The sequence below is a fragment of the Necator americanus genome, chromosome X, assembly GCF_031761385.1.
Source record: "Necator americanus strain Aroian chromosome X, whole genome shotgun sequence".
NCBI lineage: Eukaryota > Metazoa > Nematoda > Chromadorea > Rhabditida > Ancylostomatidae > Necator > Necator americanus.
Window position 1 is genome coordinate 28,856,815 of NC_087376.1, and position 26,122 is coordinate 28,882,936.

The following is a 26,122-nucleotide window of genomic DNA, read 5'->3' on the forward strand; positions in this document are numbered from 1 at the left end:
CCCTTCTCGGATTAATTTGAATAGCAAGTCGTGAGCGTTTTTTCAAGGTGAAAAACAGGTAGAATAATGGAGGAGCAATGTAGAAAAATATAACACTATACAATACAGAAGATAGTGCAATAGTAACTTGAGTATTACAAGTAATGCAATACAAGTATACGATATAGTAAAATAATAGTTAGTATAAGTATAATAAGTAAGTATCAAATAATATAAAGTGAAGTATCAATGAAGAAGTTGTCACTTTGATAACCCAAAGCATATATTTGAGAAAAAAAAGAGAGTCATTAAAATTAAAATTAAGAATCAAGCTGTCTCGTAAAACGTGAAATTCTCTATTGAATTATTTATAACTTTTTAGGAATACTTTTTATTTCTGCATGCATTTTTTTATACTTCCAAACAAACGCTCGCTACTAATTTCTCAACACTGAATGCAATAAAAGGGATTTGTACGTGCTTTGAAGTTGTCCAGATCTGCAAAGGTGCAGAACTTGCACGATGATTTATTGCAAAAAGTTGCAGTCATCCAGCCCACTTCCATATAGGTCTAATTCCTAGAGGGAGTACAATGGCACTGAGGGCGTATCGTTACATTGAACTCCCGGACACTGTTGACCTGAGGTACTCGGGTCATTCGGTGCTCATAGGAAGTCCACGTGAGATGCCAATCCTCGCAGGATAGTATGGGTCGGATCCGATGCCCTACAAGACGTTTCTTACGAATCCTATAGTATACGGTAGTTTTTTTTTTTGTATTTTGTCAGGTATTTTCACTGCTGCAAAGTTTGAAATCGTGAGCAAACAACAGTTTTTGTAGTTACTAAGCTACATCTATGTTTGAGGTTAACAGAATTATTTTCGATTAAAACAATATGCAAACATGTGCATTGTTGATAGCCGACTACAATAAAAAAATCGTATAGGAAGTTTCTAGACGAGAGATCTGTCGCTACATTTCAACGTTTACGAGGAAATAAACTTGGCTACTTTTTCGAAATCACGAGGTAATGGGTTCCTGGTTTTTACAGTATTCCTTTGTTCTCACCTAGGAAAATTGGGACACCGGCAGTAAACCAAGCATATCTATAGAAAGACGTTTTTTTTTCAATTTAATTTTAACTAAATTTAAGTAAGTAAATGTCTGTCTACTACTTAACTACTTACTTCTGACTCTGCTAATCAACTATGGAAATCATTCAAAAGGAATAAAGAAAGAAAATTTTAAAAATTCTCTACACGTACATTATTAAGAAGTGTTTTTTAGTTAAATAAGTAAAAATTCAATACAAGTGCAATATATGTTATAATGATTACATTCAAAATATATGCTGTATGAAGTTCTCAGTAATAATAGTTAGTTTCTTTAATGGTAAAGTATTAGCGTTCTTTAGTGTGTGTTTATTTGAAAATTATCTGAGAAATTCGCAGAAATTGCAAAATTGCTTTTGTCCAACAGCTGCAGCCTTCCCATATATATTAATTCATACCAGTTATCCAAGTGTTCCCATCAAAATATGGAGCCGTTTCGAAATAATGAATAATCTTGCTTTTGAACTTTTTTTAAAGCACTCCGTGCATTTCTATCAATCATCTAATGCAAAAAGCATTCTAAAGAAGAATGAGAAAGCATTATGTGCTTCAGTTATGGCAATTACTAATGGTTTTTTTGGTTATCCTGATTTCTTGCAAAATCAGATAAATATTGGTTTCCTCAGAAATGAGTGTAACACTTTTTTCACCCTATCACCAGTTTCTTGTGTATTGATTTGTATCAGTTGTCGAAGTGTTCTCAGCAAAATATATAGTTGCTTTGAACTAATTAGTAATCCTGCTTTAATGCGTACTTTATTTGACATATTCTATGAAATTAAATCAATCATCGAAAGCTGAAAAACATTCCACAGAAGAATAAGGAATCAGTTTTTCCTTAAGCAATGGCAATTACTGGAAGATTTCCTTGTTCTCTTGTTTTCTTTTCATCATCTCTGGAGTTGGCCCCGCCTATCTTCTCTCTTATTAATTCTGGTTTCATTTTGCTACTAAAATTTAGTTGCGTGATCTTTTATGGACATTAGTACACCAAATGAACATGCCACTGAAATGTTTTAACACAAAAATTCTACCTCTTCATTTTAATGTCGCCTATTTAAACGTTTAAATGTTTTTGTTATAGGACGCATCCAATAGTAATAATAATAATAATATACAATAATAATAATAATATATCGAACTTAACATCCGTCAAGTTGTTTTATTGTGATCATTTCCGCTCTGAAATTTCTCAATATTTAGTTTTTTATACTATAAAAAGAAATGATACAGTTTTTATATTAATATACCAATCGTGAACTAAAAGAAACCCGTATGCTTTCCTAGTTGAAACAAATTTAATCTATTTAATTTCTTGACAATGGAAACTGACGGATTCCTTCTCGTTGCAAGAAAACACTTCGGATGTGATCACCTCTATGACGGAGAGACGTATGCGTATGCCCTACGCTCATCTACTAACCTTAAGTGCTTATAAAAACATTTAAATACATTCTGCTTCTTCTGAATATCTGGTTAAATCCACAAAGTTAATTCGTAAGTCAAAAGTATTATAGTTTCCCCCTACACACCTCTTCTTTCTCTAATAACAAGAAGAAAATCTTCGAGTGCAGTTCTTTGACATTTCTGCAACATTTACACATATTACCCACAATCCCATAGAAATCTAATCAAGTTCTTAGTTATAATTTTATTTTAAGAATAGGGATTGCGAATGATTGTAACATTTCAGCCAGCTGCGAATGAGCTCACTTATATATCCAGTAATACTGCTAAAGATACTATGCTGAAATAACTTTTGAAAATTTCATGTATTATCCGAGTAATTATTTACCATTACGACTGAGATTGATATCGTTGCAACGCCCACATGCAATAGACTATTCAGAATCTCTAGATTTTTCCACTAGTCCATCCGCTATAGAGCTTTTGTAGTTTTTTTTAGAATTAATTATTATAATACTATATTATTACTATATTTCCTCTAATAATAGCATAAACGTATTTTCTTATAGGAATAGAATTGCTTCGTCGCTCGTATCTAGTACACAAAATACACGGGGTTTTCATGTTCAATTAGCCAACCAGCATGCAAACAACTTGTTATTTGTTTTTTGTTTACTATATTTTTTTCTCGTGAAAATGTTTTCCCTTTAAAAAAAGCCATGTTCTTCTTTGTATTCGGAAGACTTAGCAAAGGAACCAGTAAAAAACCAGCTCTAACTTATCGCATTTTACTAGTACGTGTTCTCTTGAGTTTTTATTCGCTACCGTAATTCTCTGTTGTACTTAAAAGTATAACACCTCGTCTCCGAACGAAGAGTCTTTGTTCTAAAGTTTTTCATTGCTAGATCCTCCATAATGGATCTCTATTCGACACAAATTCAGTTACAACGATGAAATTGAGGATTAATCTCTCAAAACAACGGGTCTGAAGCAGAATTAGTCAATGTCTCCATGTGTACATCCTGGGATTTCTCGTCGAATTAGTTATAACTGCTATGTTTCTGTTTTTCTTTCCATCACCTCCTTCTGATTGTCCGAGCTTGCAGAAATGTGGTCACTTTATGATCACTTATTTTCGTCGATTTTTTGGACTACTGGAACTATAGCTATTATTCTTAATTGTTATGTGCTTTATCTTATATTTTGTCAAGCTCCAAAGACGCTAAGGGTTTATCGTGTATTTCTGGCAAATGTCGCACTTGGTGATCTCCTATTCTCTGCTGCAACAACATTTGCACAAATAAGGTAAGTTATTTATGATTATTAAGTAATATTGTAAACAGTAATTCATTAGTCAATATTGAGATTGATCATATATTGGCAGTGATCTCCACTTTCTTTCCTTAGTTTTTTTTAGTGGCTTAACCTCTAAATGAGTGCTATATGATTGAATGTATGCTAAATTTACCAGCATTTTGACTAGGATTTATTGAGTATTCACTGTACTATTTTTAATTGGAAACTGTCTAGCCATGGAAAATTCATTCATACACTCAGGTTGCAAAAAAGTTGTTAAAAAGAAGGTTTGCTTGGGAAACGAATCGGCGGATCCATTTTTCTAGTATTTCAGTAAAAGATCTAAGGAAAAAGGAAGGTGTTCCAAATCTTCTTGAACAAACATCGTCACTCTTGGATCTCTGGATTATCAACTGTTTTCTAACCTCATCAATGGAGAGCTGAATAAGATGAACATATCTGTTATGTTGATTGGTTTTATAGTAATTTGATCTATTTGAAATACTGTAGAAACACAGTAATTTCAAACTTAAGAGTTTTGTATAATATAAATGTAGATGGAAATTGTGCGTTAGCTGAGCACGAAAGTTCCAGCTACGTTGAACAAAATCCATGAAGCGGTGTCCACGGTATCAACTACACTTATATAGTGAGAGAGGTTGAGATGGATTAGAATGGTTTTTCATGAGCCTAAGTCAAATCCATTAAAATCCTGAGAAAGATCAGATAATTCTGGAATTTTGATTAGTTTCTATCGTTGTAAAACAGTTTACTTTACTAATGTTGAGATTTAGATAATCGCTAACAATTGGTAAGTACATAGTTTGTAGGGATACGGTTATCAATTAATCTTTGCTGATCCTAATCTCCTATAGGTTGCTTTCCAGCGCAAAAAAAAAAAATAAAGGGACGCCTCATCTTAAAATTTCCTGGAAATATTGGGTCTTCGCCTATTCTTTTTCCGACTTTAAATTTAAAATTTTCACTCTAGTTTATTTTTCGAGAAATTTCTGGAACGGTCAACGGGTAGTCAGACAATCAACGCCAATCTCTACATCAATCAAATCCAGGGGGTGCCCGATGCTGTTAGCAAAAAAACTTCCAGAACGCCTTGAAGTCGCACCGCTGCATGATAACGTGAGAACTCACATACAAATGTGGCGCACCAATTTCTGGAGCGCTTGAACCGAATGACCATACCCCAGCTTCCCCATAGCTAGGATTTTTCTCCATCCGACTATCGGGCCCTGCAACAGCATCTGCGCGAAAAAAAAAGCTTCCGAGAACTCCGATGACCTGCTCATCGATTTTGATCGATCTAAATAGATGGTTTCTTTCTGGATAGATTTTCTTGCTCACTTTATTCTCTTCTCAGACCGTCATATCATAACTTTCCATAGCTAAGAATAAGATGATCATATGGGCAAATTTAATGTAACTATTAATTTAATGTAACTCTAACAACACTTCAGTAGCTAATTTACAGAAAAAAAAATCCGTCATAGCATTTTGCTGAATGCTGTCATTTTCAAGACGATTCGAGACCATTTATTTTCTGTGAGACTCTGCAGCTCTGCTATTTTCGCATCACATCCAGGGCTGCATATTGTACCATCGGGAATTATTGCTGTAGCATTCGAAAAGAACATTATGTAGATGTCACATTTTCACATCTTGTTCCCACAAATGAATATATATGCCATGTAATAATGAACTTATTCTGTCACGTGTGCATGCGTGAAGATCTGCTAAGAAATCCCAGAAATCAGCGAGACGGGTCCTACAACGTCAAATTGGTGTGCCAGCACCAGGAATTGTAATCAGCGGTTTGATTGGTGACTCCAACACCGCGCAACTGTTCCAAGTGTTTTTTTTTTATCCAAAAATGAAGAAGACGTTGCAAACATTTCAATCAAAGGCATCACCCCACGAATCTAAGGTGGTGCAGATTTCAGGTGGAGTATTCGTATACTGGAGAGTAGATTATGGAGAGGGATGTGATTCCATCCATTTCTTCCTAATTGCCGTAAAAAAAACGGTCCGGAAGATGCGCCGCGTGCAGAAGGCTGGCGCGCTCTAATCAAACTCCCTGTAGAAAATAGTGCACCGGAACGCTCGAAGCCGCAACTTTCGGGCCCTTTTCTACGGCAGTTAGGAAGAAATGGACGGAATCACCCTTCTCTCCATAATCTACTATCCCTTCTAAGAATAATCCACCTGAAATCAGTACCACCTCAGATTCGTGGGGTGATGTCTTTAATTCCATGAGCGTGACAGCTACGTACTTTCTAAGCGTGTTATCCTAAAGGTTTCAGGATTCATGCATAACATTGTATAATAGACTTAATATAATTAACAAAACGTTTCATAAAGTGATTTGAGTCGAGAGTCGTAGTACAGATCTAGGACGTCAACTCGAAACTGTCCGCTCACATAATGTATCAGTAGTGTTTTTTATAACCAATTAATTTTTTTTTTCAGGATTATTCCGAATAAATGGGCATTTGCCTACGTTTCATTAGGTCCAGCTGCATATTTCGGCTCACATGTATCATATTTGGCGTATTGTGTTCAACTACATGCTCTATTCTATACATTCCTGTCATTCCCTCTATCATTCGGTTTTCGATATTATGTACTAATTAAATCAATGCCAAAAATCAAAAACTGTATACCTATATGCGTGGGATTATGGCTAGTTGCATTCGCCCAACATGTAAGTTTATCATCTTTCAGAAGTAGTATGCAAGAAAAGTAGTAATCCAACTAATGATAATAATAATTAAGGAATAAATGACACTTGCTTCTTTGAAAACTCAAAAAATAAAATTGAGTGTATATTGATTTTTCAGGTAATTTTTATTTATTCTGAAACCGATCCAGCTTTTATCCGAGAATATCTGTCTATCAACAAACCTGAATACAATCTGACTGATTTTGTGATTTCTGGAAACCATATGATCAAGAGTCCTCTAACTGTTGTTACGCTTTCTACTATTGTTCTACCAATGTTTCCAATTTATTTATTGGTGATATTTTTCTACAGGAGGGTTCATGCATTTCTTCGTTGCAATGCAGGGGTGAGTTTATCGAATACAAAAAAATATGGTTATGTAACTTTTCTTGATTTCCTCGAGTTGTAGTCAAAATTGATATTGATCTTTATTAACAGCTAACGCTTCAGCGTTATCGTCGTCGTTAGAGAATGGAAAAAAATCAGAGTAGTCAATAATTCATTTCCTCTAGCGCCTTATCGCTCTACAGAAAACATTCGAAACGGAAAAAGCAGTGTCTGTTACACGACAAGCACGACATCTCTTTCTCTACGATCCAATATAGTGGATAGCCTATAAAAGATTCTGTTCTGTCTACCTTACTTATCTAATGATCTGAGCAGAGCGGTGTGGAGCTAGCTACGGGTCTAAGGGTTGTGAAAATACCAGCAGCAAACCTCAAGACTCAGCTGGAACGTAATCGTGCGTAAGACTGACTCTGCACAACTCGCAGCTGCGTGGTTTGCTCTTATGACGAAAAGGGTGATTGCATGGTATCAGGTGTGTTGTATCTACCACGAGCGGGTTGTGCTGCCGCGATTATATAGGGTTAACGGAGCGTCCACTGCGCATTAGGGTCAAGGAGCATCTAGATGGACTCACAAAATCTAAGCTCTGCACAACATTCGGTGCACACCGCAGAATATGTCATCAAAACTCCGAAGAAGAGGTACAGGTTAGTATTATACCCTACGGGTCCGAGATCACAGCGCGCAGAACACTAGAGGCAACTGGATCGTCGCCAAAAAGTCTAAAAATGAACAAGAAGGATGAGCGCATTGCGATCACAAACGTACTAGCTCCATATCAAGGTTTCTGCGGGTTTTGATCTTCGGGGGGGCCCGTCAGGTCCCTACAAAAACTTTTGTGACCCAAAGATGTGGTACGTGGTGGTCTGTTACGCTACAAAATCGGAGCAGAAAATGAAGCAAGCATTATCCGATATGTTACTGTTTGAGTTTGCTTACCATTTGAATGCTTTCTGTAAGGTGATGGAGAGCTTGAGAGAATAAATCAGTGATGGCTTTGATTTTCCCCAGACTCTGACGAATGCGAAAAAAAAACGCCGAAACGTTAGCCGTTAATAAAGATCAGTACCAATCTTGACAACAGCACAAAGAAATAAAGAAGAAGCCTCGTATTCAACATGCCAAGATTCAAGGATAGTCTAACATGAGCAATACTCCTACATGTAGTTTTTTTTTCTGACACAAACCGATGTAATATATCGAAAAGAACTTCAGAAATTTCTGATTAGTAAACCGGAACAAATCCTTACAAAACCTGTAGGACCACCTACTTACACTTAATAATGGTAGATCCCTCACGAAAAGTGCCACATAGGCCGCTATGTGGATTAAAAATAGAACGAGGCAAAAGGCTGCACATACAGTCGTTCCCATTCGCTGCGAACACAACATATTCAACTTTTAAGAGAGAAACTGTAATGACAGCTCTCTTTCTGGGAACTAAACTCAACTTCCGTCCAATTCTATTTGATACAAATCCATCCCAAACACTACCTAAGGCAATGTTCACTTGACTTGCCCCTCATAACCACTCGCTTAAGCGTTGCCGAAAATCTTACTCTGCCCTTTCGTTAAAATGTTGTCTCCTAGATTTGATCATACACTCTATAGTCGGGTAAAACGACATAAAACACGGTACAGTTGCATAGGCGGCTGCGCTCGATGAGGCGCGGTGGTGCATAGCGGTTGGGACCGTGCTGGAACGCTTGGTAGCACCTCCAGTCGCTGGAGTTCGCAATGGTCCCACCTCGATTTCAAACGCTGTCTCCTCCGCGAAGTTTCGAGCGCAGCCGCTTACGCAACTGTACCGTGCTCCATTTCGCTTTCACCCTGATATAACTCAAAATTATGCCTGTGCGAAGAACGGTACAAATCTGTGCCCATCAACGGTAGTTTCTCAGACTATACCATGCGTCGGCTGAATTATCCAACTTTGAGGTTTTCTTGACACTTGAGTGCCTCGGTTGGGAGTTCGAGTCGGACATGCGGTCAATTTTGAGTTTTATTTGATGGTTGATCACCTTCATGCAAGTATAACCTTGTTCATCTTTCCCAAGCAGTCGTAGATTTGCATTAAATAGACATTTCTGCCAAATTATAGAAGGGTAAACGACATGAAGTACGGTGCAGTTGCGCACGCGGCTTCTCCTGAGGCGGTGCGGTGGAGCATAGCGGTTAGGAGCGTGCTGGGACCGCCCATCATTGCAGTTTGCGAAGGTCCCACCTCGGTTCCAACTGCTACCTCGTGGGCGTATGAAAATGCACTGCGCTTCATGTCGTTTTGACCCGACTGTAGGTTAACAACATACGCAAATGATGATGTTTTCTTTGTGAAAGAGAGTTGCTCACTGAGAAATAGAGTAATTCCAATTGAAATTAATTGCACTCGTCAACAACATAGATTTTGAAGTATTTTCTGGCATTTTTACTGCAATATTGATAACTTATTTTAGAAAATGCGCGAGGGAACAGTTAAAGGACACAAACTGCTTATACAGGTATGGTTTTAACGTTGAAGAACCATAAAAGGTTCATAAATACAATAATAATACTAATAACTTTCAATTTTAGGCTCTTATTATTCAAGCTTCACTACCTCTTCTCTTCATCTTTCCACCAATTCTTATCTACGGTTTCTACCATCTTGAACTCATAAATTTCACTATAATAGAGTACCTCGTCTACGTTATTTTCAGGTTAGCTAGACTCAATAAGGAGTGCTTGACATGCCCAACACTTATTAGGTGGTCGCGCTTCTGAGTTCATGTATTCTGCCCACAAATGATTCACATTTTATGTTAAGATTCAGCTTCACTTTACAGTAATCTCCCATTTTCAGCTTCTATCCGGCGACAAGTCCACTAGTGACGCTGTATTTTGTAAGACCATTCAATAATGCTGTCCGTAGACTACTTGGCATTCATTTAAAGGTATCCGACGCTTCAAAGAGCGAAGCGACAGCAATGAACTCTATGAAATAACTGCAGAAAAAAGTACCTGGTGCAGCTATGTTATTAAGTACAAGCAAAATGGTCTACAATTGTGAACAACCTGGACCGCCTTCATCAGAATGTTTCACGTACAATAAAGTTTTATGATAAGAGAATAAGTTTCTTATGAAGAAGATACATCTTTTCCAAGAAGTATAAATCACACAACTTCGTACAAAGAAGGCGATAGAAAAAAGTCGAATATAAAATGAAAAATTATGTCGGCACCTAGCAATGATTCCGGTAGTTCCTAAGTGTTAGAAAGCAACACTGTGGTCCAATATAATGAAGACATCTAGTCAAATATATTAATTCTTTTCAGATGTAAAAACACACCTTCTAAGTCAACTAACTGTTTACATTCCAGATTTTTTCCAAACGTTCTACGAACGAGAAAATTTTCCATTTCTATTCCAATCTTTCTGGAAGGGTCGGAGAGTCAGGTCACGGTATGCATTAGCTTACCACAAAAATAGAGTTGTTTCTTTGCTATGTGGAGAATCACATTGCAGATATCATTTACAACTCTTCTGTAGTATCTGTAGCTTCGGATCTGAAGTGTCTGTAGTTCAATAGGCCAATTTGACACCGTCTTCAACAAATAAATGCTTTATTACAATTCAGGTATCACATTTGCAACGCAAGCTAGTTCTGGCAGAGGTCAGGATACATGAGCATTTCAACGGGATGTAAAATACCACTAGAGGAAATTTTGGCAGAGGTCAAACAACTACAGGAATTCAAGGAAGGAATTCAAGTCTACAGGAATTTAAAAAAAAAAAAAACATTCTGAAGACTACTGTACTGGAACAGCAAGAATTTATTGCTTCTTCTTTGCAGCTTCCACATAAAGAACCTTTTTGCGCTGAGCGAACATGTATAAGTAGAGTTGAGGGAAACCTACAGATACCAAATCATAGTTGTGCAAAAAAAGATTTAAAAAAATATGTGGACGTGAAAGAACAAATTGAAGAAATAATGAAATATACATACCCGGAATGTAGAACAATGCTGAAGCGATCAAAACTGCGTAGAATGAGAAGCCCATATTTGCCGGATTTGGCATCTCAATGGTGTAATACTTCTTTTCGGCGACCTTGAAGAAAACATATATACTGAATGGATGGAAACAGAAATAAAGAAAAAACTGAAAACCTCACCTCAGGAAGAGCACCAAAAAGAGTCAGCAGCTCACCGGTAACGCCGAGAGGATACAAGACAATGAATAAAGTGTACCTTAAAACGGAAATATTTTTAAGCGTATATGTAATCCCATATGATAAATAAAAGTTCCTTCTTCCAAATCACGAAAGAGAGATCCATCTAGGAATGTCAGAGTAATACGCTGCACAGAACCATTTTCTACGTTCAATACCCGTAATTAAAAAGAAGAATGTGAATAAAAAAAAATAAATCTGAGGTAGAAACGACTAGCCTCAAAGATATACGAATAAAGAGGTGATCGTAAATGTTACCTTAACCATGTGAGGAAAAACGGAACGGCGCTTAACAGCCCGAGTGCGTAGAACGAATATCTAATAACTTCAGTTAAAGACCATGCAACAAGAAACATCGGAACACCAACGCTCTGACGTGCCTGGAAATTAAAAATCGTGCATATATACACGAAAAAAAAACACTGAAAATTTGGAGAAGAAAGTCCTGCCTCACTGTTTGGATGTAAAAAAGCTGGACCATTGTCGCCAACAATAACATAATATATACATATTATTCTAAGACGTGCGCAACGGTGAACCTCTTATGCGAACAGAAGGGCCTCATCATAGCTTCCACGTTTAGGAGGAATCATCGACGCCATCAGCTCACGTGGCAGAGGTCAACCCTTTTAAAGCCTGAAGAGCAGCGCAAGCGGAAGATGAGGACTCTTAAACTTCAGCTCGACAAAGTTCTGGCGAGAAACATTCCTCCGTCAGGTATCCGAAAATCTAGAGCTGTCTGGGACGTCGCGTTCGACTCTGATCACTGTCAAGTTCTTCCCAGCTTCATGCTACGGTTCCATAAGAGAAATCGAGAAGTTCCTCTTCCACCGAAAATTGACAAGGCAGGTCTGAAAGACGAAGAATGCAGAAGGAAATTCCGCCAATGTGTCTGTTTATGTTGGAGTACGGACCAGGAAGAAGCTTAGCGGTGCTTCACAAAGTGCATCCAGGACGCTGCAAGGGAAACGTTCCCAGTTCTATTGCCGCGGAAGAAGTTTGCTTTTGCATCCGCGGAAACAAAATCCACGTGCAATTCTGTCTGTGTCGCGCGCTGCACTGGTGACTTCAACCAGGAAAAGCGTCTTAGAAACAAGTTGCGTCGGCAACTGCAACAAGAACGCGATAACGAGTGGACGTCAACAGCAAAGGAGTATGAAGAGGCGTGGGAGGAAAAGAACCCGCGGAAAGCCTATGCTTTACTAAGACAGTATAGCGGCAAAATGGAAAGGTATTCTCCTGTCCTTAACACTGCCAATGGAGTGACTGTCGGTGAAGCAACTACTCCAATTTGGAGGAATCATTTCAAGACCCTGCTGAACCGGCCCGCACCGTCAGCTTCTGAACTCGAACACGTTCATAGGCCGACATAAGGGGTTAACGAGGAGCCACCGACCGAGTCGGAGGTTCTGGTTTGTATCCAAAAGACTAAAAATGGAAAATCTGGTGGAGACGACGGGATTAGCGCAGAAATACTGAGATATTTTCCTCCATCTGGGATTCGTGAAATAACAAAGATCATCCGTTCAATGTGGATAGACGAAAGGATACCTGACTAGGGGAGACACGCTATCATAATTCCCCTCTACAAGAAGCTATCCGTCATGGACCCTAGGAATTATCGAGGAATTTATTTGCTGTGTGTTATGTACAAGGTATTGGAGCGGATTATTCTAGACCAACTCATTAAACGTCGCGAAGAAACAACGCGCGACGAGCAAGCTGGCTTTCGTCCTCACCGACCTACGATTGACCGGGTGTTCATCGTCGGGAGAGTGATCGAAATCTGGCAGCGGTATTCGAAGCCAATACAATTAACGTTTCTGGACATTGAAGCCGCTTTCGACTCTCCTCATCGAGGGCGTCTTCTCAACGCGCTCTGCGCGATGTTGTTATATTCGCAGAAAGAAGTACGAAACTCCAACATGTTGTCAACCTTGTATCGAAGCTGGCTGCAGCCTATGGACTACGCCTACGCCCTGATAAATGCAAGCGAATGTGGATCTCTTCGAGACTGCGATCGGGAATCAGGGTGGACGGACAAACGATAGAACTCGTCGATGAGTTCTGTTACCTAGGCTGTACGCTGAAGAACAATGGCAGCTACGAGAGAGATGTTCAGCAAAGATGCGCTAACGCCACTTCTGCATTTAACTCCTTAACGAAATGCCTGTGGTCGACCCCCATCACCAACGAAGTCAAACTGCGAGTCTACCTATCCGCGATTCGCCCCATCATGATGTACGGATCGGAGACTTGGGCAGCACCATCAACGGTTATGGAGAGGCTTGACTGCACGGAACGAAAGCTGCTTAGACGGCTACTTGGCTACTTTTGGCCTAGGGTATGTCACAATGAAGATCTTTACACAGAAATTGATGTGGTATACTGGCGGATGACTCGTGGAAGAGATCAACATCTAGCTCCATCGAAAGTGGCTAAAGTAAATCGTCTTCGCTTCTTTGGCCATGGTTTGGGTATTAAGGAGACCGGCAGATCGCGTTGTTCAATGAGTTCAGAAGAGTTTGTCGGGTTCGAGCTGGAAGAAGCCACCTGGCCGAAAACGGAAGTTTTGGACTGAGGTGGTGAAAGAGAATCTGAGGATACTCGGCGTGGATAGGCAGTTCAGGCGAGACGTAAGGTTGCGCAGAATATGGAATAGCGACGAATGGATTGATTCTGTGCAAGCTCTCGCAGAAGATCGAGAAGGTTGGGTAGAGCTATGTTCAAGGACGGCACACCCCGTCGAAGATGCGGATAATCGCGTCAGGGGATGACATCAGCCCGAGTCGATTAAGTCAAGTCAAGTAAGTCAACTTAAGACGATTGAGAATCTTCCACAAATTAGTAATGTTTATTCTCCTTAATTTCCATTTAACGATTACTTATCAAAGTTCGGGATCATCCAGTCTTAACAACACTAAAAACTTCGAACTTTTCAACTGAGAGCTATGAAAAACCCTTCTGCAAAAACGGCGTCAAGATGGAAATCTATGTGAATTTGGTGAAAGAGAGAGAGAGGACAACTTCAGATCTTCCGCAAACGTTGTCAAATAAACAAAACCTTTCGGAAAAAAAAAGCTACGAGGAACTTTCCTCTGCAGCGCAAAAACTGTCTGTAGTGGCGAGAGAATGGTTAACAGGAAATAAGTAAGAAAGCATAAGTAAAGATCTTCAACTCACAGTAGCACACGTGTGCAGAATCGGCCAAACTAACAACAAACGGCTCCAAACTTGCATGATGGTTGTTCCAACGGGAGATCGAACGATACCAATCAATGCATGAACTATCTGTTAAAAGTGGAGAAGTTATGAATATGATAACAGTTATAAATATGATGTTATAAATATAAATATGATCAACACGGTTGTTTAAAGAAATAACTAATTAGAGTGAGCTGCTACAGCTTTGCACGAAATTGAATATGTGCTTTACTATGTGCATTCCTCGATTAAAACCTAATGCTGTTTCAATAGAAGCCCTTCCTGAAAATCCTGGCACAGTAGATACGGAAAAAAGAAGAACTTTAGAGTAGGAGATGAACTATCTTAACTGTGGAAACACTTCTAAACAGAAGTGAGGGTCACTGTTCAGCTTCGTAGTCTGATTCCAGCCAACAAAGGTCCCACTACAGGCGCAGCCACTTAGGAAGCTGCACCATAAATCAGGTTTGTTAGACCCAATTCCAGTACTAAGGATCAAATGAATGAAACTAAAATTGCAAAGCGCTTTCGGTTTGCCTTCCACAAAATATATAGACCACAACGAAAAATAGAATAAAATTTGTATCATTCAATCAGTTGAAGGCATAGCACAATGAAAAAAAAATAGGTTTTGGACATCTGGTCAGATATGGGGTTTAACACAACAAAATTTAGTGTTCGATATAACACATGTTTGAAAATATACTCGTCCAGAAATATAGCTTAAATAAAACTGTAAAATCTCGTTTCTATGAAATCTAATTCCACAACGGAAGGAAGCATTCATACAACTTTTGGAATTATCACTTCATATGCTTAAATCACCAAAAAATTTCTCCACTCACCTCTTTTCTTTGAATCTCTGTATGGAAATGTTAAAAAAAAAGTTGTAGAGAACAGCAAAAGTACGCAAGATCAGCTCTCTTACCTCAAGAAGTGCAAGCGTCTGGAAGATCTTCACCTCAGTCTCAACAGATGTGTAGAGTTCTGGCCAGGATAGCTGTTTGGAGAGACCGTCGATTGTTTTTATAAGGATGACTCCCCATCTACAAATAACTCAATGGACACATTCTTAGTGAAATAAAAGCGAGTATAGAACGTTTGATTAAAGTTAACAGAGAATGATGATCAGCTCCCTAAAAAAAACTATTATACTTACCCAAGAACTTGGACAGCATTGTAGACAAATAGATACAATTGAGCTGGTTTCATGATAGAATCGTCGACAAACTGTAAAGAGGATCTTCCACGTTCAGCTAACAGTTGTCTGGTACGGTGCACAAATTCCGCACCTCCTGTACCCAGTTTTCCCACTGAAATTGACTTGTTATTGAGAGATATCATTTAAGAACACATGAGAAACTTCGCATCCACAAGAAAAATCATCGAACAACGATTTTAGTTTATCATAGCGACGACCGGACATCAACTCAGTGCTGATAAGGCAGGAATAAAAACGGAAGACCGAGTATTGCATGGCGCGATATTATCATCTCACTCTGATTAAAAGGAAACGTTCGCAATAACAACGACACAAAGGCAAACTTTCAAAGAACATCTATTTCCACAAAAAAAAAACAAGATAAAACTAAATTCGAACGACAGACTTTGACCTACAAGCGAGTCACAAAGCGATAGCTTATAGATTAAAACCTTAGCCTTCAGGATACATACAGCTCATAAAGAGCTCAAAACACCAATCGTAACTCATGACCAGCCTGCACATCTTGTGTACTGCTCACACAGCCCTGTTCATCTTAGACGTGGGGTAAAATAAGTGCAGTGTAAAGTGCAGAGATGACACTCGATCAAACGGTGATGATGTACATAAATGCTTGACTTTTCGGACTGCGACGGTGGGTGAGGATGTGACATTAATGAAGTGCTGGATCAATCCTGAACAACAAACTTTCTTAATTGAAAGTGAAGGTTACGGGGTGGAGGCATTCAGTAGTGCAATTACTTCTGGACAATCTATCTTACTTTTCCCTCTTAGTAAAGTTAGTCTTGGAGCCTCGACTGATTTAGTAATTTATTTCTAGAAATAAGGGGGCCACTAAGTGGCCCCAAACCATATTTTGACCGGGATTACTTCTTGAGTGTTATCCATGTTTCATTCATTCTTGTCCAAGTATGTATGACAAAACATATCTATTTCCCTTCCTGAATCTGCTGAGTAAGAAAGGTAGGGAGGTACAAAATAGATCTACGAGTTACTCATTCCAGAAGAGAGAAGCGAAACTTCCGTCACGTCTACTTCCTGGACGGGGCACTCAGCACAAACATAGCAGATTTGCTAAAGCAAAATAAGCGTGCCCTTCATGGATCTTTTTGAAGACTTTTCCCTTAATTTCAAAGTGCCACACCCACTACATATAAATATTGATTGGGACGAGTATAATCGGATCTTCCTTACTCACGAATCTCGAGAACAGTCAGCAAACCTACAATTTAAAAATACATGGAGATGTCTGAATAGTAACTACAGTTCTTCCCAATACCCTTACGCGGTTAGTCGTCATTATCGTGGCAGGACCGTCGCCACTTCATGACTTGTCGTCAATCAACCTGTGTGGTAACGCTTGACATCAGTTTGTTGTCGTATTCATTCTAAAGCTATTACGAGAAAAATCCTCACTGTCATCCTCCAAATGATTCATGAAATAAATGTGGGAAGTAATTACGCTGTCAATACTGGAAAAAGTGTAGTATGTAAATGTCAATTATGTGGCAATCACCTAAAAAAAAACAACCTAAATTAACAAATCGTCAAACGACGCAGAGTTGAAAAACATTGTTCCGAGCACAAATTCCATACTGTATGTGGTTCAAACGCTCAGTAACTGCAGGACTTGTACCCTGTGTACTGACAAGAAGAAACAACAACAACAAAAAAGTTTATGTGCAGAAAAACGATATTAACAATATTAAGAGTAGATGCGTACATGTGTCATAAAATAAACATTTACAACAACACAAATAAATCAAGCAATGCCTAACGAAACATCTTGAACATCCATGACTACTAACACGTTAATAAAAAGTGAAACGAAGAGACCCATGTAAGCAACAACTTTGTTTGAAATTGAAAATATCGTTCAACACATAAAATGGAGAGAATCTACGGAAAATAAGATGGCGGAAACAAGAAAAAATGATGATAAATGGATACAGATAAACAGACGTAGACATGGATATTTTCCTATTAATAAACGAATACAGAACCTCAAATTTCCAAGTAGCGGATCCAGAAAATCCTGCATAATCAAATCGTGAACAATTGATTAACATATGTAATAAACATTTACGATAATTGAAAAACTCTAAAAAAATTACACAACAGTGGAATTCTAACAAACGCAGATGCTCAATCAAATTCATTCAGTTAGAATGAAATGACTTGCATTTGCTTTGCAAACAAAAAAGAAGACCAAAAAGGAGCCTACACAACAGAAATACAACATTTGATCGAAAATCAACAAAAAACCGCTCAACGCACAAGAAACAAATAACGAAAGAAGAATCTTTTGCATGAAATAACCGAAGAAAATGATTTGAGCAGCTGTTCCATAGGGAAAGTTTAAAGGCATCACTCCACGAATCTGAGGTGCTACTGATTTCATGTGGAGTATTCGTATACGGGATCGAAGATTATGGACAAGTGGGTGATTCCGTCCACTTCTTCCTGGCGTAAAGAACCGCCCGGAAGATGCGACGTGAGCACAAGGCTGGCGTGCTCCATTCGAACTCCTTGTAGAAAATAGCGCGCCGGAACGCTCGAAGTCATACCTTCAGGGCCATTTTTTACGGCAATTAGGAAGAAATGGACGGAATCACCCTTCTCTCCATAATCTACGATCCCGTATGAGAATACTCCACCAGAAATCCGTATCACCTCCGATTCGTGGAGTGATGCCTTTAAATAGATTGATTTGATTGAAAAAAAAATATAATAAACATGATGCAGTTACTTTTTCATTATGGATAATAAACAGAAACGAAGCACATCAAATGAAGACAACCCGACTCAGCTACCTGTATCATCGAACAATACCAGTAATTTCGAAAAGGTTCCTAAATAGAAATACGTACAAGGGGAAATCCCAAGATTTTAAAAAGGATAACGTTTTTTTTTCCTTGAGAACACCGACGTTTTCAGTTTTTGACTTTTGTTTCGCGTTTTCTTAAATCGTTAGTGTCTAATTTTGAACCGATAAAGGGTTCACTGTAGTGGTACATCTAAATAGTAAACTTCAAAGCATTCATCTATAATTAATCAGCAGGTAAGTTTGAATTGATAAATGGTCTAGAGGCACTATCTACCGGAGATACTTTTAAAATCCTTTCCTAAGTACATTAAGTGAGTTAGAACACTCTACATTTAATTATATACGAATTTAAAGAAAACAAGTCAGGGGAAAATACCGTTGTTTTCGAAACGCTCTAAAACATACAAACCAACAGTACCAGTTGGAAAATTACGATAAAATAAGAAGAATACAACCTACAACAGATGATGTGTAGCTTCAAAAAAAAAAAATCCCCAGCACCAACAATAATAAGCAAACTCCAATGATGAACGTCCAAAATCTCAACGGAAGCAGCAACCTGTAAGTAGCCAGAATTTTTACTTCGAAAACTGCTTTTAAAAAGCTAATCGAGAATTATTTTTCCACTGATTTTACCGAGAGAGATCTGGAGTAAAAGTACAAGAAGAAATGAGGAATAAAGTTCTATTGACGAAAGAAGAACTCAAATAAGCGAGGAGAGTATTTATAAACAAGCCAATTATGGCAAAGCCAAGGCGAACTATTCTCCTCACAACAATCTATACCAATATCAAAAAATCATCACTTTCTTTTTAATTGTGGATTTTTAAAAGCGGGATGAATCGAAAATACAAAAAAAAAGACTTCCCCACAGGATTAAAATAAAGAACAATGTTTCGGAGACTCCCGTGGATACTGCCTTTACGTAATTCCTGTAGTGAATAGAGGGGTTGATATAGATGGCCCGAGAATATCCAGAAGAGGAAACGTGCGGCGACTAATAATGAGAGGTCAAACCGTTTTTGACCTACTGTTGCATTCGTGGGTCCATTCGGGTCCGCCATCGCATCGCTAGATTGACCTCGGTTCGCTTCAGGATACAAGCTCTATTTCTTGTCATTATAGGCATCTATTTATGAGGTCAGATATCTTTATATCCTCGAATATTGATAGTGAGTATGCAGTTATAGAATTATCACAAAAACGAGTCCACTTTTTCATCTCGATTAGAGGTATCACCCCACGAATCTGGGGTGGTACGAGTTTCAGGTGGGTAATGCGATTAGTCCGAATGGATTTTCGACGAGTCGCAGGCGGAGGCGGGGCGCAAGGGTTGGCATCGCAACAGAAGCCGTCGTAAGAAACAGCGTTCTGGCTTCGTCCGTTTACCCTGATACAGGGAGAGACGAACGGAATCACCTTCTTCCCCACAATCTACGATCCCCTATAGGCATTACCCGCCTGAAACCCCCCCCCCCCCTACCACCCCAGATACATGGGGTGATGCCTTCAACAGGAACAGGGTAGGCACACATGGTCTTTGGTAAGGGAAAAAGACCTAGATACAGCAAACACAAATATTCAGGATGTATGGTACGTAAGCCCAGTTTGGGTGAAATATTTGTTTGCTTACATTGGAATGAAAAATCGAAACGACCTGAGGCTCGGAACAGTTACGTAAGCGGTGGCGATGGAAGCGACAGGGCTGTGTTGGTGGTTGCGAAGGACTCAGACTGCTGCAGTGAGTGGAGTGGGCGAGGGTCCTACCTCGATCCCAACTGCTCTGCTTTCCATCGCACAGCTGCTTACGCAACTGGACCGACTTTCTTGTCGTTCTGGCCGGACCATAGCGGCTGATAATCTAAATGAAAATGAAAAATAAAAGAAAAATGAAAAAAGACCGATCTCATTGTTGACATCTACCAGGAAACAAGTCCTCATTTCATCGAAATGAGGACATGATAAGTTTTTTTTTTCCAAGAAACGACCTTTTCGGAAGTAAATATCCACCGCTTTGAGTAACCAACGCAACCGAAGTGTTTTGCTGGTCAACCTTGGACAGATTCACGGACGGATTTCCTCTGCGAATGTTTCCATCCAGGAAAAAAATTGGAACAGCTCTCCAAAACAAAGACGAAAGGGCAAGAGAAAGGAAAATGAAATTACTCAGATACGCCGTACCTCAGTTGTGCTGTGGAGTAGAGTGATTATTTCCAGCAAGGTTAAATTGTTCCTGAAATTATGACAAATAGTGAAACCATACCATTTCTTGTGACATGATCTAATATAATCTTTACTTCAAAATAACGTCGGCCGCGCTTCAGGATGCTTTTAGCGATTACTTCCATTGTGATATATGTAGATCTTAGGATAGCACAACAATGACAGTGACATTTGGCAAGCTTATGATCCTGAAATTTTGAGAAATAAATGGAACATGCCGACTTTTGAGCTTTGAAAGACGAGTTGCAGATGGTTGTCATCAATAATTACAGGTGGTGAGTTAGGAGGACAAGGGAGATTATTATTGAGTCACCGTAGATTGGAATAAATCTCACGACTTTCAAGGATGTTTGTAAACTCCACTCGAAGAATAAAAAAGCAGATTTTAATTGGACTACATTTGCTACGACTTTTGCAACCTTTGGAAACCACAAAATATTCTACTTTTCGTGAAGAGTTCATTTATTTTTTGCCCTCAATAGAGTACCAAAAGAATGTGACCCCAAAACAAATATATGTATATATATTTTCATATGTTTAATAAATTTTCTAGAAAAGGCACGAGTTTCCTCAAGAACTCAGCAGTTTCAGTTCACTCTAAGTTAGAACTGCAAGATAGTGATTTTATCAAAATGGTGCAATGTGATGAGAAATGCTTGATAAAGTCATCGGAAAACTGGATGGAAAACCACAAGGATGTCGGCGAAAGCGTCTGGAAGTGATTGACACTATTTAGCATAAATGAGCAATTTGCAAATGTGATAGATTTTATACATATAAACATAGTAGCCTACAAAAATCGCAAATATCTTAGAACAGCTGGTTCATTGCTTTTCTACAGTGGCGCCATGCCTCTAGAAGGGTAGTGAAAATCCACCTTAAAAACATGTACCAAAAATTACATCGTAAAGGAAAACCAGAGGAAAATGTCGCTGAATCTGCCTTGGAAAATCAATTTAAGTAGATGGGAATCATTTAAGCATAAATACATACGCGTAAAGAAAAAAAAAACAAACGAAACATCGTGTACAAAGCTCGAAAGTATTGCGCTAATAAAAATGTAAAATTTAACACGGTATCAGTACGTACCAGTAAAAACTGGAACCGATCCTCTGCGTCTGCCTCGTTGTTGCAATCGGTTGCTTCGTTCGGAGTATTTTGTGGCGTCAGACGACGTTTTGGTGGCATAGAAGTACGTTTAGTGTTAGCTTTAACGGAAAGCTTCGAACGGCGTTTTCTTCTCTTCTGGGCAGCTCTTTTCCTTCTCCTACGTGCTGGTGGAGCTGACTTGTTCTGTGCAAACTCCGGCTCGGCGATGCCTTTGAAATTTACTTTGAAGGGGGAGCTTTGCATTGGCATATGGTCGAGCTCCATTCCAGCAAGATTCTCTCCAGGTAGTTCCGTAGTTGAGTAATTCCCTTCATACTGTGGGAATGTGGTACTGACAGTACTCATATTCAGAGTTTCATCAGTAGCTTGTTCCAACTCAGATGTGAGAATCATTTCGGAAGGATGTCCCCGAGTTTCTGCCAATGTTTGTATGGGCTGTCCATATTCGTTGTAAATTGGAACATTGGGACCATTCATTGCTACCGGCGGACCATAATGATGATTTGGGTTCAGGAAGAAACTTTGCTGTTGAGCAGTAGCGAAGACATTGAATGGAATAGTAAGTCCGGGCAAAGGACATCCCATAAAAGAAGAAAAACGAAGACTTTGTAATATAGCTGCATTGAAATGATGATACAGATGCATTGGTAACTGTACAGAAGTGTTGGTGAACAGAGGAACGTGGAACATATCCTGTCCAACCGGGTTACAGAACCAATTTTGTAGGATCGGGATCGATAAATGAGAAGCAGTGTTGAGAATCATATCGACCTGGAAAGGTGACGAACGACCAACATTGGTACGTCTACCGTTATACTAGAATCCTTATCTATTGTGTAATATTCACAAAAAAAAAATCGAAAACAAAAAGAAAACATACGAGCTGAATATCTTGAACGAATTGAGTCCTTGAGATACGCTGCTCCAAAATATCATATTCCACCAACCACGAATACCCTTAAATAATCTGTCAATTTTCTAATTCAAACCTAATAATTCTATAAGTATTGTTTATTACAAGTAAGATAGCACACTAAAAACAACAGCTTTACTTACCGGGGCAAGTTGGGAAACGAAAAATCGGACGAGTATTCAACGGCGCCGAAATCGACATCTCTCTTTATCTGAAATTAAAATTACAAATGTACAATTTACTTTCGAGGACAATACATGCTTATACTAAACTATACTAAACTAACAAAACTTGATAACACATGTGTAGAGTAGAAAACATGCCCTAACATTGGAATCGGTAGGTACAATACTCTACTAATTGACAGCAAAGAAACTTTCCAGAATATCAGAGAAGACAAATGAGTCTAGCGACATCATTGCGCACATGGTAATCCCGGAAAAAGAGATCTGTTTGGGACCAGTACCGTTAGCATGTAACGGGCGGCCTGACTCCAACGTGCTGTTAGAGGAAATTCTACCTCCACATTTATGTAACATTGAAACTTTCTCCATAAATTGATTATGAGATGTTGTAGCTTCATAAACATCAGTGGAATCGTGCCATTCTTTAACTGTGAAGTTTTCTTTTTTAGAGATTAAATTGTACGAGTCGTCAATCCTTACAACTCAGGAAACTGATGATATCTCGGACGCAATTTCATATTCCATGCGATTCTTTTATAATTCGAAGAAATTCTTCTGAAAAGAAAAAAACAAAATGCTTGTGCAAAATACCTTTTTGATCTTCCACAAATTGCGAACAGAGTTGACACGTTTGTTCGTACGACTACGAAAGACTGAAGAATCGGTCTGAAATATTTGAAAAATTGTTGTACGTGCATCATAACTTGACAAAACTATTATTTGAACGATAATATCGACTATATTCTGCACAACACTAGAAATGGGATGATTTAGACAAAAGCAGCGCGTATGTGACACGTTTGTGCACGTTATGGCACGTGGAAGCTCTTACCGAGAGAAAAAGGGCGGGAATGGAACGATCGCAACACTACAGCATATCCGCCTTTTTCAAACTAAATTAAACTAAACTAAGAATCTAAATGAGTTTTAAGTTTCCAGAATTTTAAATACTCGAGAAATTACTTAATCATTTGTTAGTTGAGAAATTTTCTGAACATAACACAACTTGTTAATGAATTAACAAAATGTAATATTTTATTAGCACACAATTCCAGCACACTGTGCTAGAATGATTGTAAAAAAAGTTCTGAAATAGAAAAGAGACGGAGTATTTATAGTTTTGAATGGTTTAGCTCAAATATCATATTTGAAAACCTTCAAGATACAAGCCAGAGTAAACAGAAAAATACAAAACAAAGTAGAAATCGAAGAATTCCACGACTAAGTGAAAATAAATGCGAGGAATTAGTTCCGAACTTGAGAAATAGGCGATTTAAATGCCCAAATCAAGGAAAAGAAACTTTAAATGCTTTGTTTAAAAGGTAATTAAACTTTACCATCTCATAAAATTCTGGAATTTTTGTTCATTGGAACTTGTTTGGAGTTATTACACGCGACGAAGCATCTGATAAAATCCGATGTACACGACAATCTTAGTCTGGATAACAACAGTTCTTATATTCGTAGAACTCAACTTCTAACGATCTCATCCAACAATGCGAAGCGAGTTATCCAGGGACGTGACCGTGGATATGAATCAGGGGCAGTCAGTTGAGCAATCACATTTATGCATGTCATCGCACAGTTACGGTGCATTAGGTGTGCAGTGAACAACGAAACTGTTGTCACTGTAGAAGAACCTGATCTACGAATTTATTACCAGTATTACTAGAATTACTTGAAATAATCGGCGTGCCAGTATGATTGCCTGAGGCGGTTTCAGACATGAAATACAGTTCTGTCCATCCTTCTGGATCTACAGCCCGCACAAATCCAACAATTCGTCATTGTTCCATTTCCTGCGAGATTTGGCATCTCCAGTGAACTGCTCATCGACACCGAGTGATCTGAGTACCTCAGGTCGACGATCCTCAGCAGTTCAGGGAAGCGAAACGGAGAGTTGTTACCAAGGAATCCACCTTATCTCAGCGTATTTGAGGTATTTGGATTGGATTTTGGCAATTTGGTGAATAACAACACTTTTTCAGCTGTGAAAGTTATATAGCTCAGGACGTATATTCAAACGTCTGACTGCATTAAAAACATCACCCCACGAATCTGAGGTGGTACGGATTTCAGGTGGAGTATTCGTATACGGGATCGTAGAATATGGAGAGGGAGGCGATTCCGTCTATTTCTTCCTAATTACCGTAAAAAACGGAATTGAAGACACGACTTGGAGCGTTCCGGCGCGCCACTTTCTGCTAAGAGTTTGACTGGAGCGCGCCAGCCGTGTGCACACGTCACACCCTACTTGCCGTCTTCCACGCCAATTAGCAAGAAATGGACGGAATCACCCACCTCTCCACAATCTACGATGCCGTATACGAATACTCCACCTGAAATCCGTGCCACCTCAGATTCGTGGGGTGATGCCTTTAAGTACAAGCAGAGCAACACTAACCAGCTAGCAATCAGACTCGTTTACAGGAGGTCCCTTGACATTTACTGTAAACAAGTAGTTTCCTCAATTCCTATTAAATCGTTGTTCTGAATCATTGTCTGAGGTTGGGATATGTAAAAAATAGATCAAATATGACCATTATCTATCTAAAGTACAAAAGTAAGGAAACTACCGTACGAGGATCGCATTGCTCATACGATGCACACCGGGAATCCACGGATCCAGCGCGGCTTTCCAACAGAGCAACTTTTCTCATGGAGATTGAATTTTTCAATTACATAGTGCGAAATTGTCTGAAAACCAGGTAGATTTTCTAGAATTCGTTCTTTTGTGATTTCTTTCAAAATAAAAGATGTCTCAGCACTTGCCTTAGAGCTAGTGGAGATGTACAGGTGCCACTGGTGCTGTACCAGACAGCTGCGCGTTCCGCATTCGGTTGCGATGTGGCCGTGTTCTCCGGACAGAATATGTGGACAGGTTCTGACAGCACATACCAGCACGGCAGAAAATTGTCCATCTCTGCAACACGTTCCATCCTGCTATAGTCGGGTCAAAACGATCTGAAGCTTGGTGCTACTGCGTAGGCGGCTGCGCTCGAAGCGATGCGGTAGAAGTAACGGATGCGATCAGCGTGGGACCCACTCGAGCTACAGCTAGCCAGCTCCGTCGCGCCGCTTCGAACGCAAATGCTTCTGTTCCAGGTCATTTTGATTCGACTACGCTAAGGGATCTACAGCAGACGTCTACGCGGTGGCACTCTCTCTGAACTTGTGTCGGTACGTCTGTATGGGCAAGATAGAGTTTAGGATGTGGATTAATCCTAATCGTCCTGAAAAACCGCGTGGGAAATTACGTTTGTTCCTGCGAGGCAAGTAAAAACGTGCCAGCATTGCACACGGCGTTCCACTAGCGAGCAGTTGAAGATTAATAAAGTCTCCTTGAGGACCTAT

At 39.1% G+C, this 26,122-nt stretch overlaps 3 protein-coding genes across 6 annotated transcripts; 1 reads left to right on the plus strand and 2 right to left on the minus strand.

Annotated features, from left to right (window-relative positions):
* Positions 1 to 571: 571 nt before the first annotated feature.
* On the plus strand, positions 572 to 9,858 carry RB195_025811 (uncharacterized protein; the record flags this gene model as incomplete). 2 transcript variants are annotated; one of them, XM_013453971.2, is made up of 7 exons in its annotated part: positions 572 to 659; positions 3,711 to 3,804; positions 6,277 to 6,511; positions 6,648 to 6,875; positions 9,331 to 9,375; positions 9,449 to 9,573; positions 9,717 to 9,858. In XM_013453971.2, 7 exons carry the CDS (start codon positions 572 to 574, stop codon positions 9,856 to 9,858), a joined length of 957 nt encoding a protein of 318 aa, XP_013309425.2. The 2 variants fall into 2 exon arrangements, with proteins under 2 accessions (XP_013309425.2, XP_064069995.1); XM_064214114.1 differs by having other exon boundaries at positions 572 to 632.
* An 829-nt stretch (positions 9,859 to 10,687) lies between these two features.
* On the minus strand, positions 10,688 to 16,014 carry RB195_025812 (uncharacterized protein; the record flags this gene model as incomplete). Of its 2 annotated transcripts, XM_064214116.1 has the most annotated exons (9): positions 10,688 to 10,767; positions 10,861 to 10,963; positions 11,028 to 11,103; positions 11,343 to 11,464; positions 14,268 to 14,375; positions 15,217 to 15,334; positions 15,448 to 15,518; positions 15,581 to 15,601; positions 15,652 to 15,714. In XM_064214116.1, 9 exons carry the CDS (start codon positions 15,712 to 15,714, stop codon positions 10,688 to 10,690), a joined length of 762 nt encoding a protein of 253 aa, XP_064069997.1. The 2 variants fall into 2 exon arrangements, with proteins under 2 accessions (XP_064069997.1, XP_064069996.1); XM_064214115.1 differs by lacking the exon at positions 15,652 to 15,714 and adding an exon at positions 15,963 to 16,014 and having other exon boundaries at positions 15,448 to 15,601.
* Positions 16,015 to 20,519: 4,505 nt separating this feature from the next.
* Positions 20,520 to 25,707, minus strand: RB195_025813 (uncharacterized protein; the record flags this gene model as incomplete). Of its 2 annotated transcripts, XM_064214118.1 has the most annotated exons (8): positions 20,520 to 20,570; positions 20,635 to 20,748; positions 21,650 to 22,441; positions 22,551 to 22,553; positions 22,618 to 22,627; positions 22,727 to 22,794; positions 23,360 to 23,434; positions 25,537 to 25,707. In XM_064214118.1, the coding sequence occupies 8 exons, from the start codon at positions 25,705 to 25,707 to the stop codon at positions 20,520 to 20,522; spliced, it is 1,284 nt and encodes a 427-aa protein (XP_064069998.1). The 2 variants fall into 2 exon arrangements, with proteins under 2 accessions (XP_064069998.1, XP_064069999.1); XM_064214117.1 differs by lacking the exons at positions 23,360 to 23,434; positions 25,537 to 25,707 and having other exon boundaries at positions 22,551 to 22,627; positions 22,727 to 22,784.
* Positions 25,708 to 26,122: the final 415 nt, after the last annotated feature.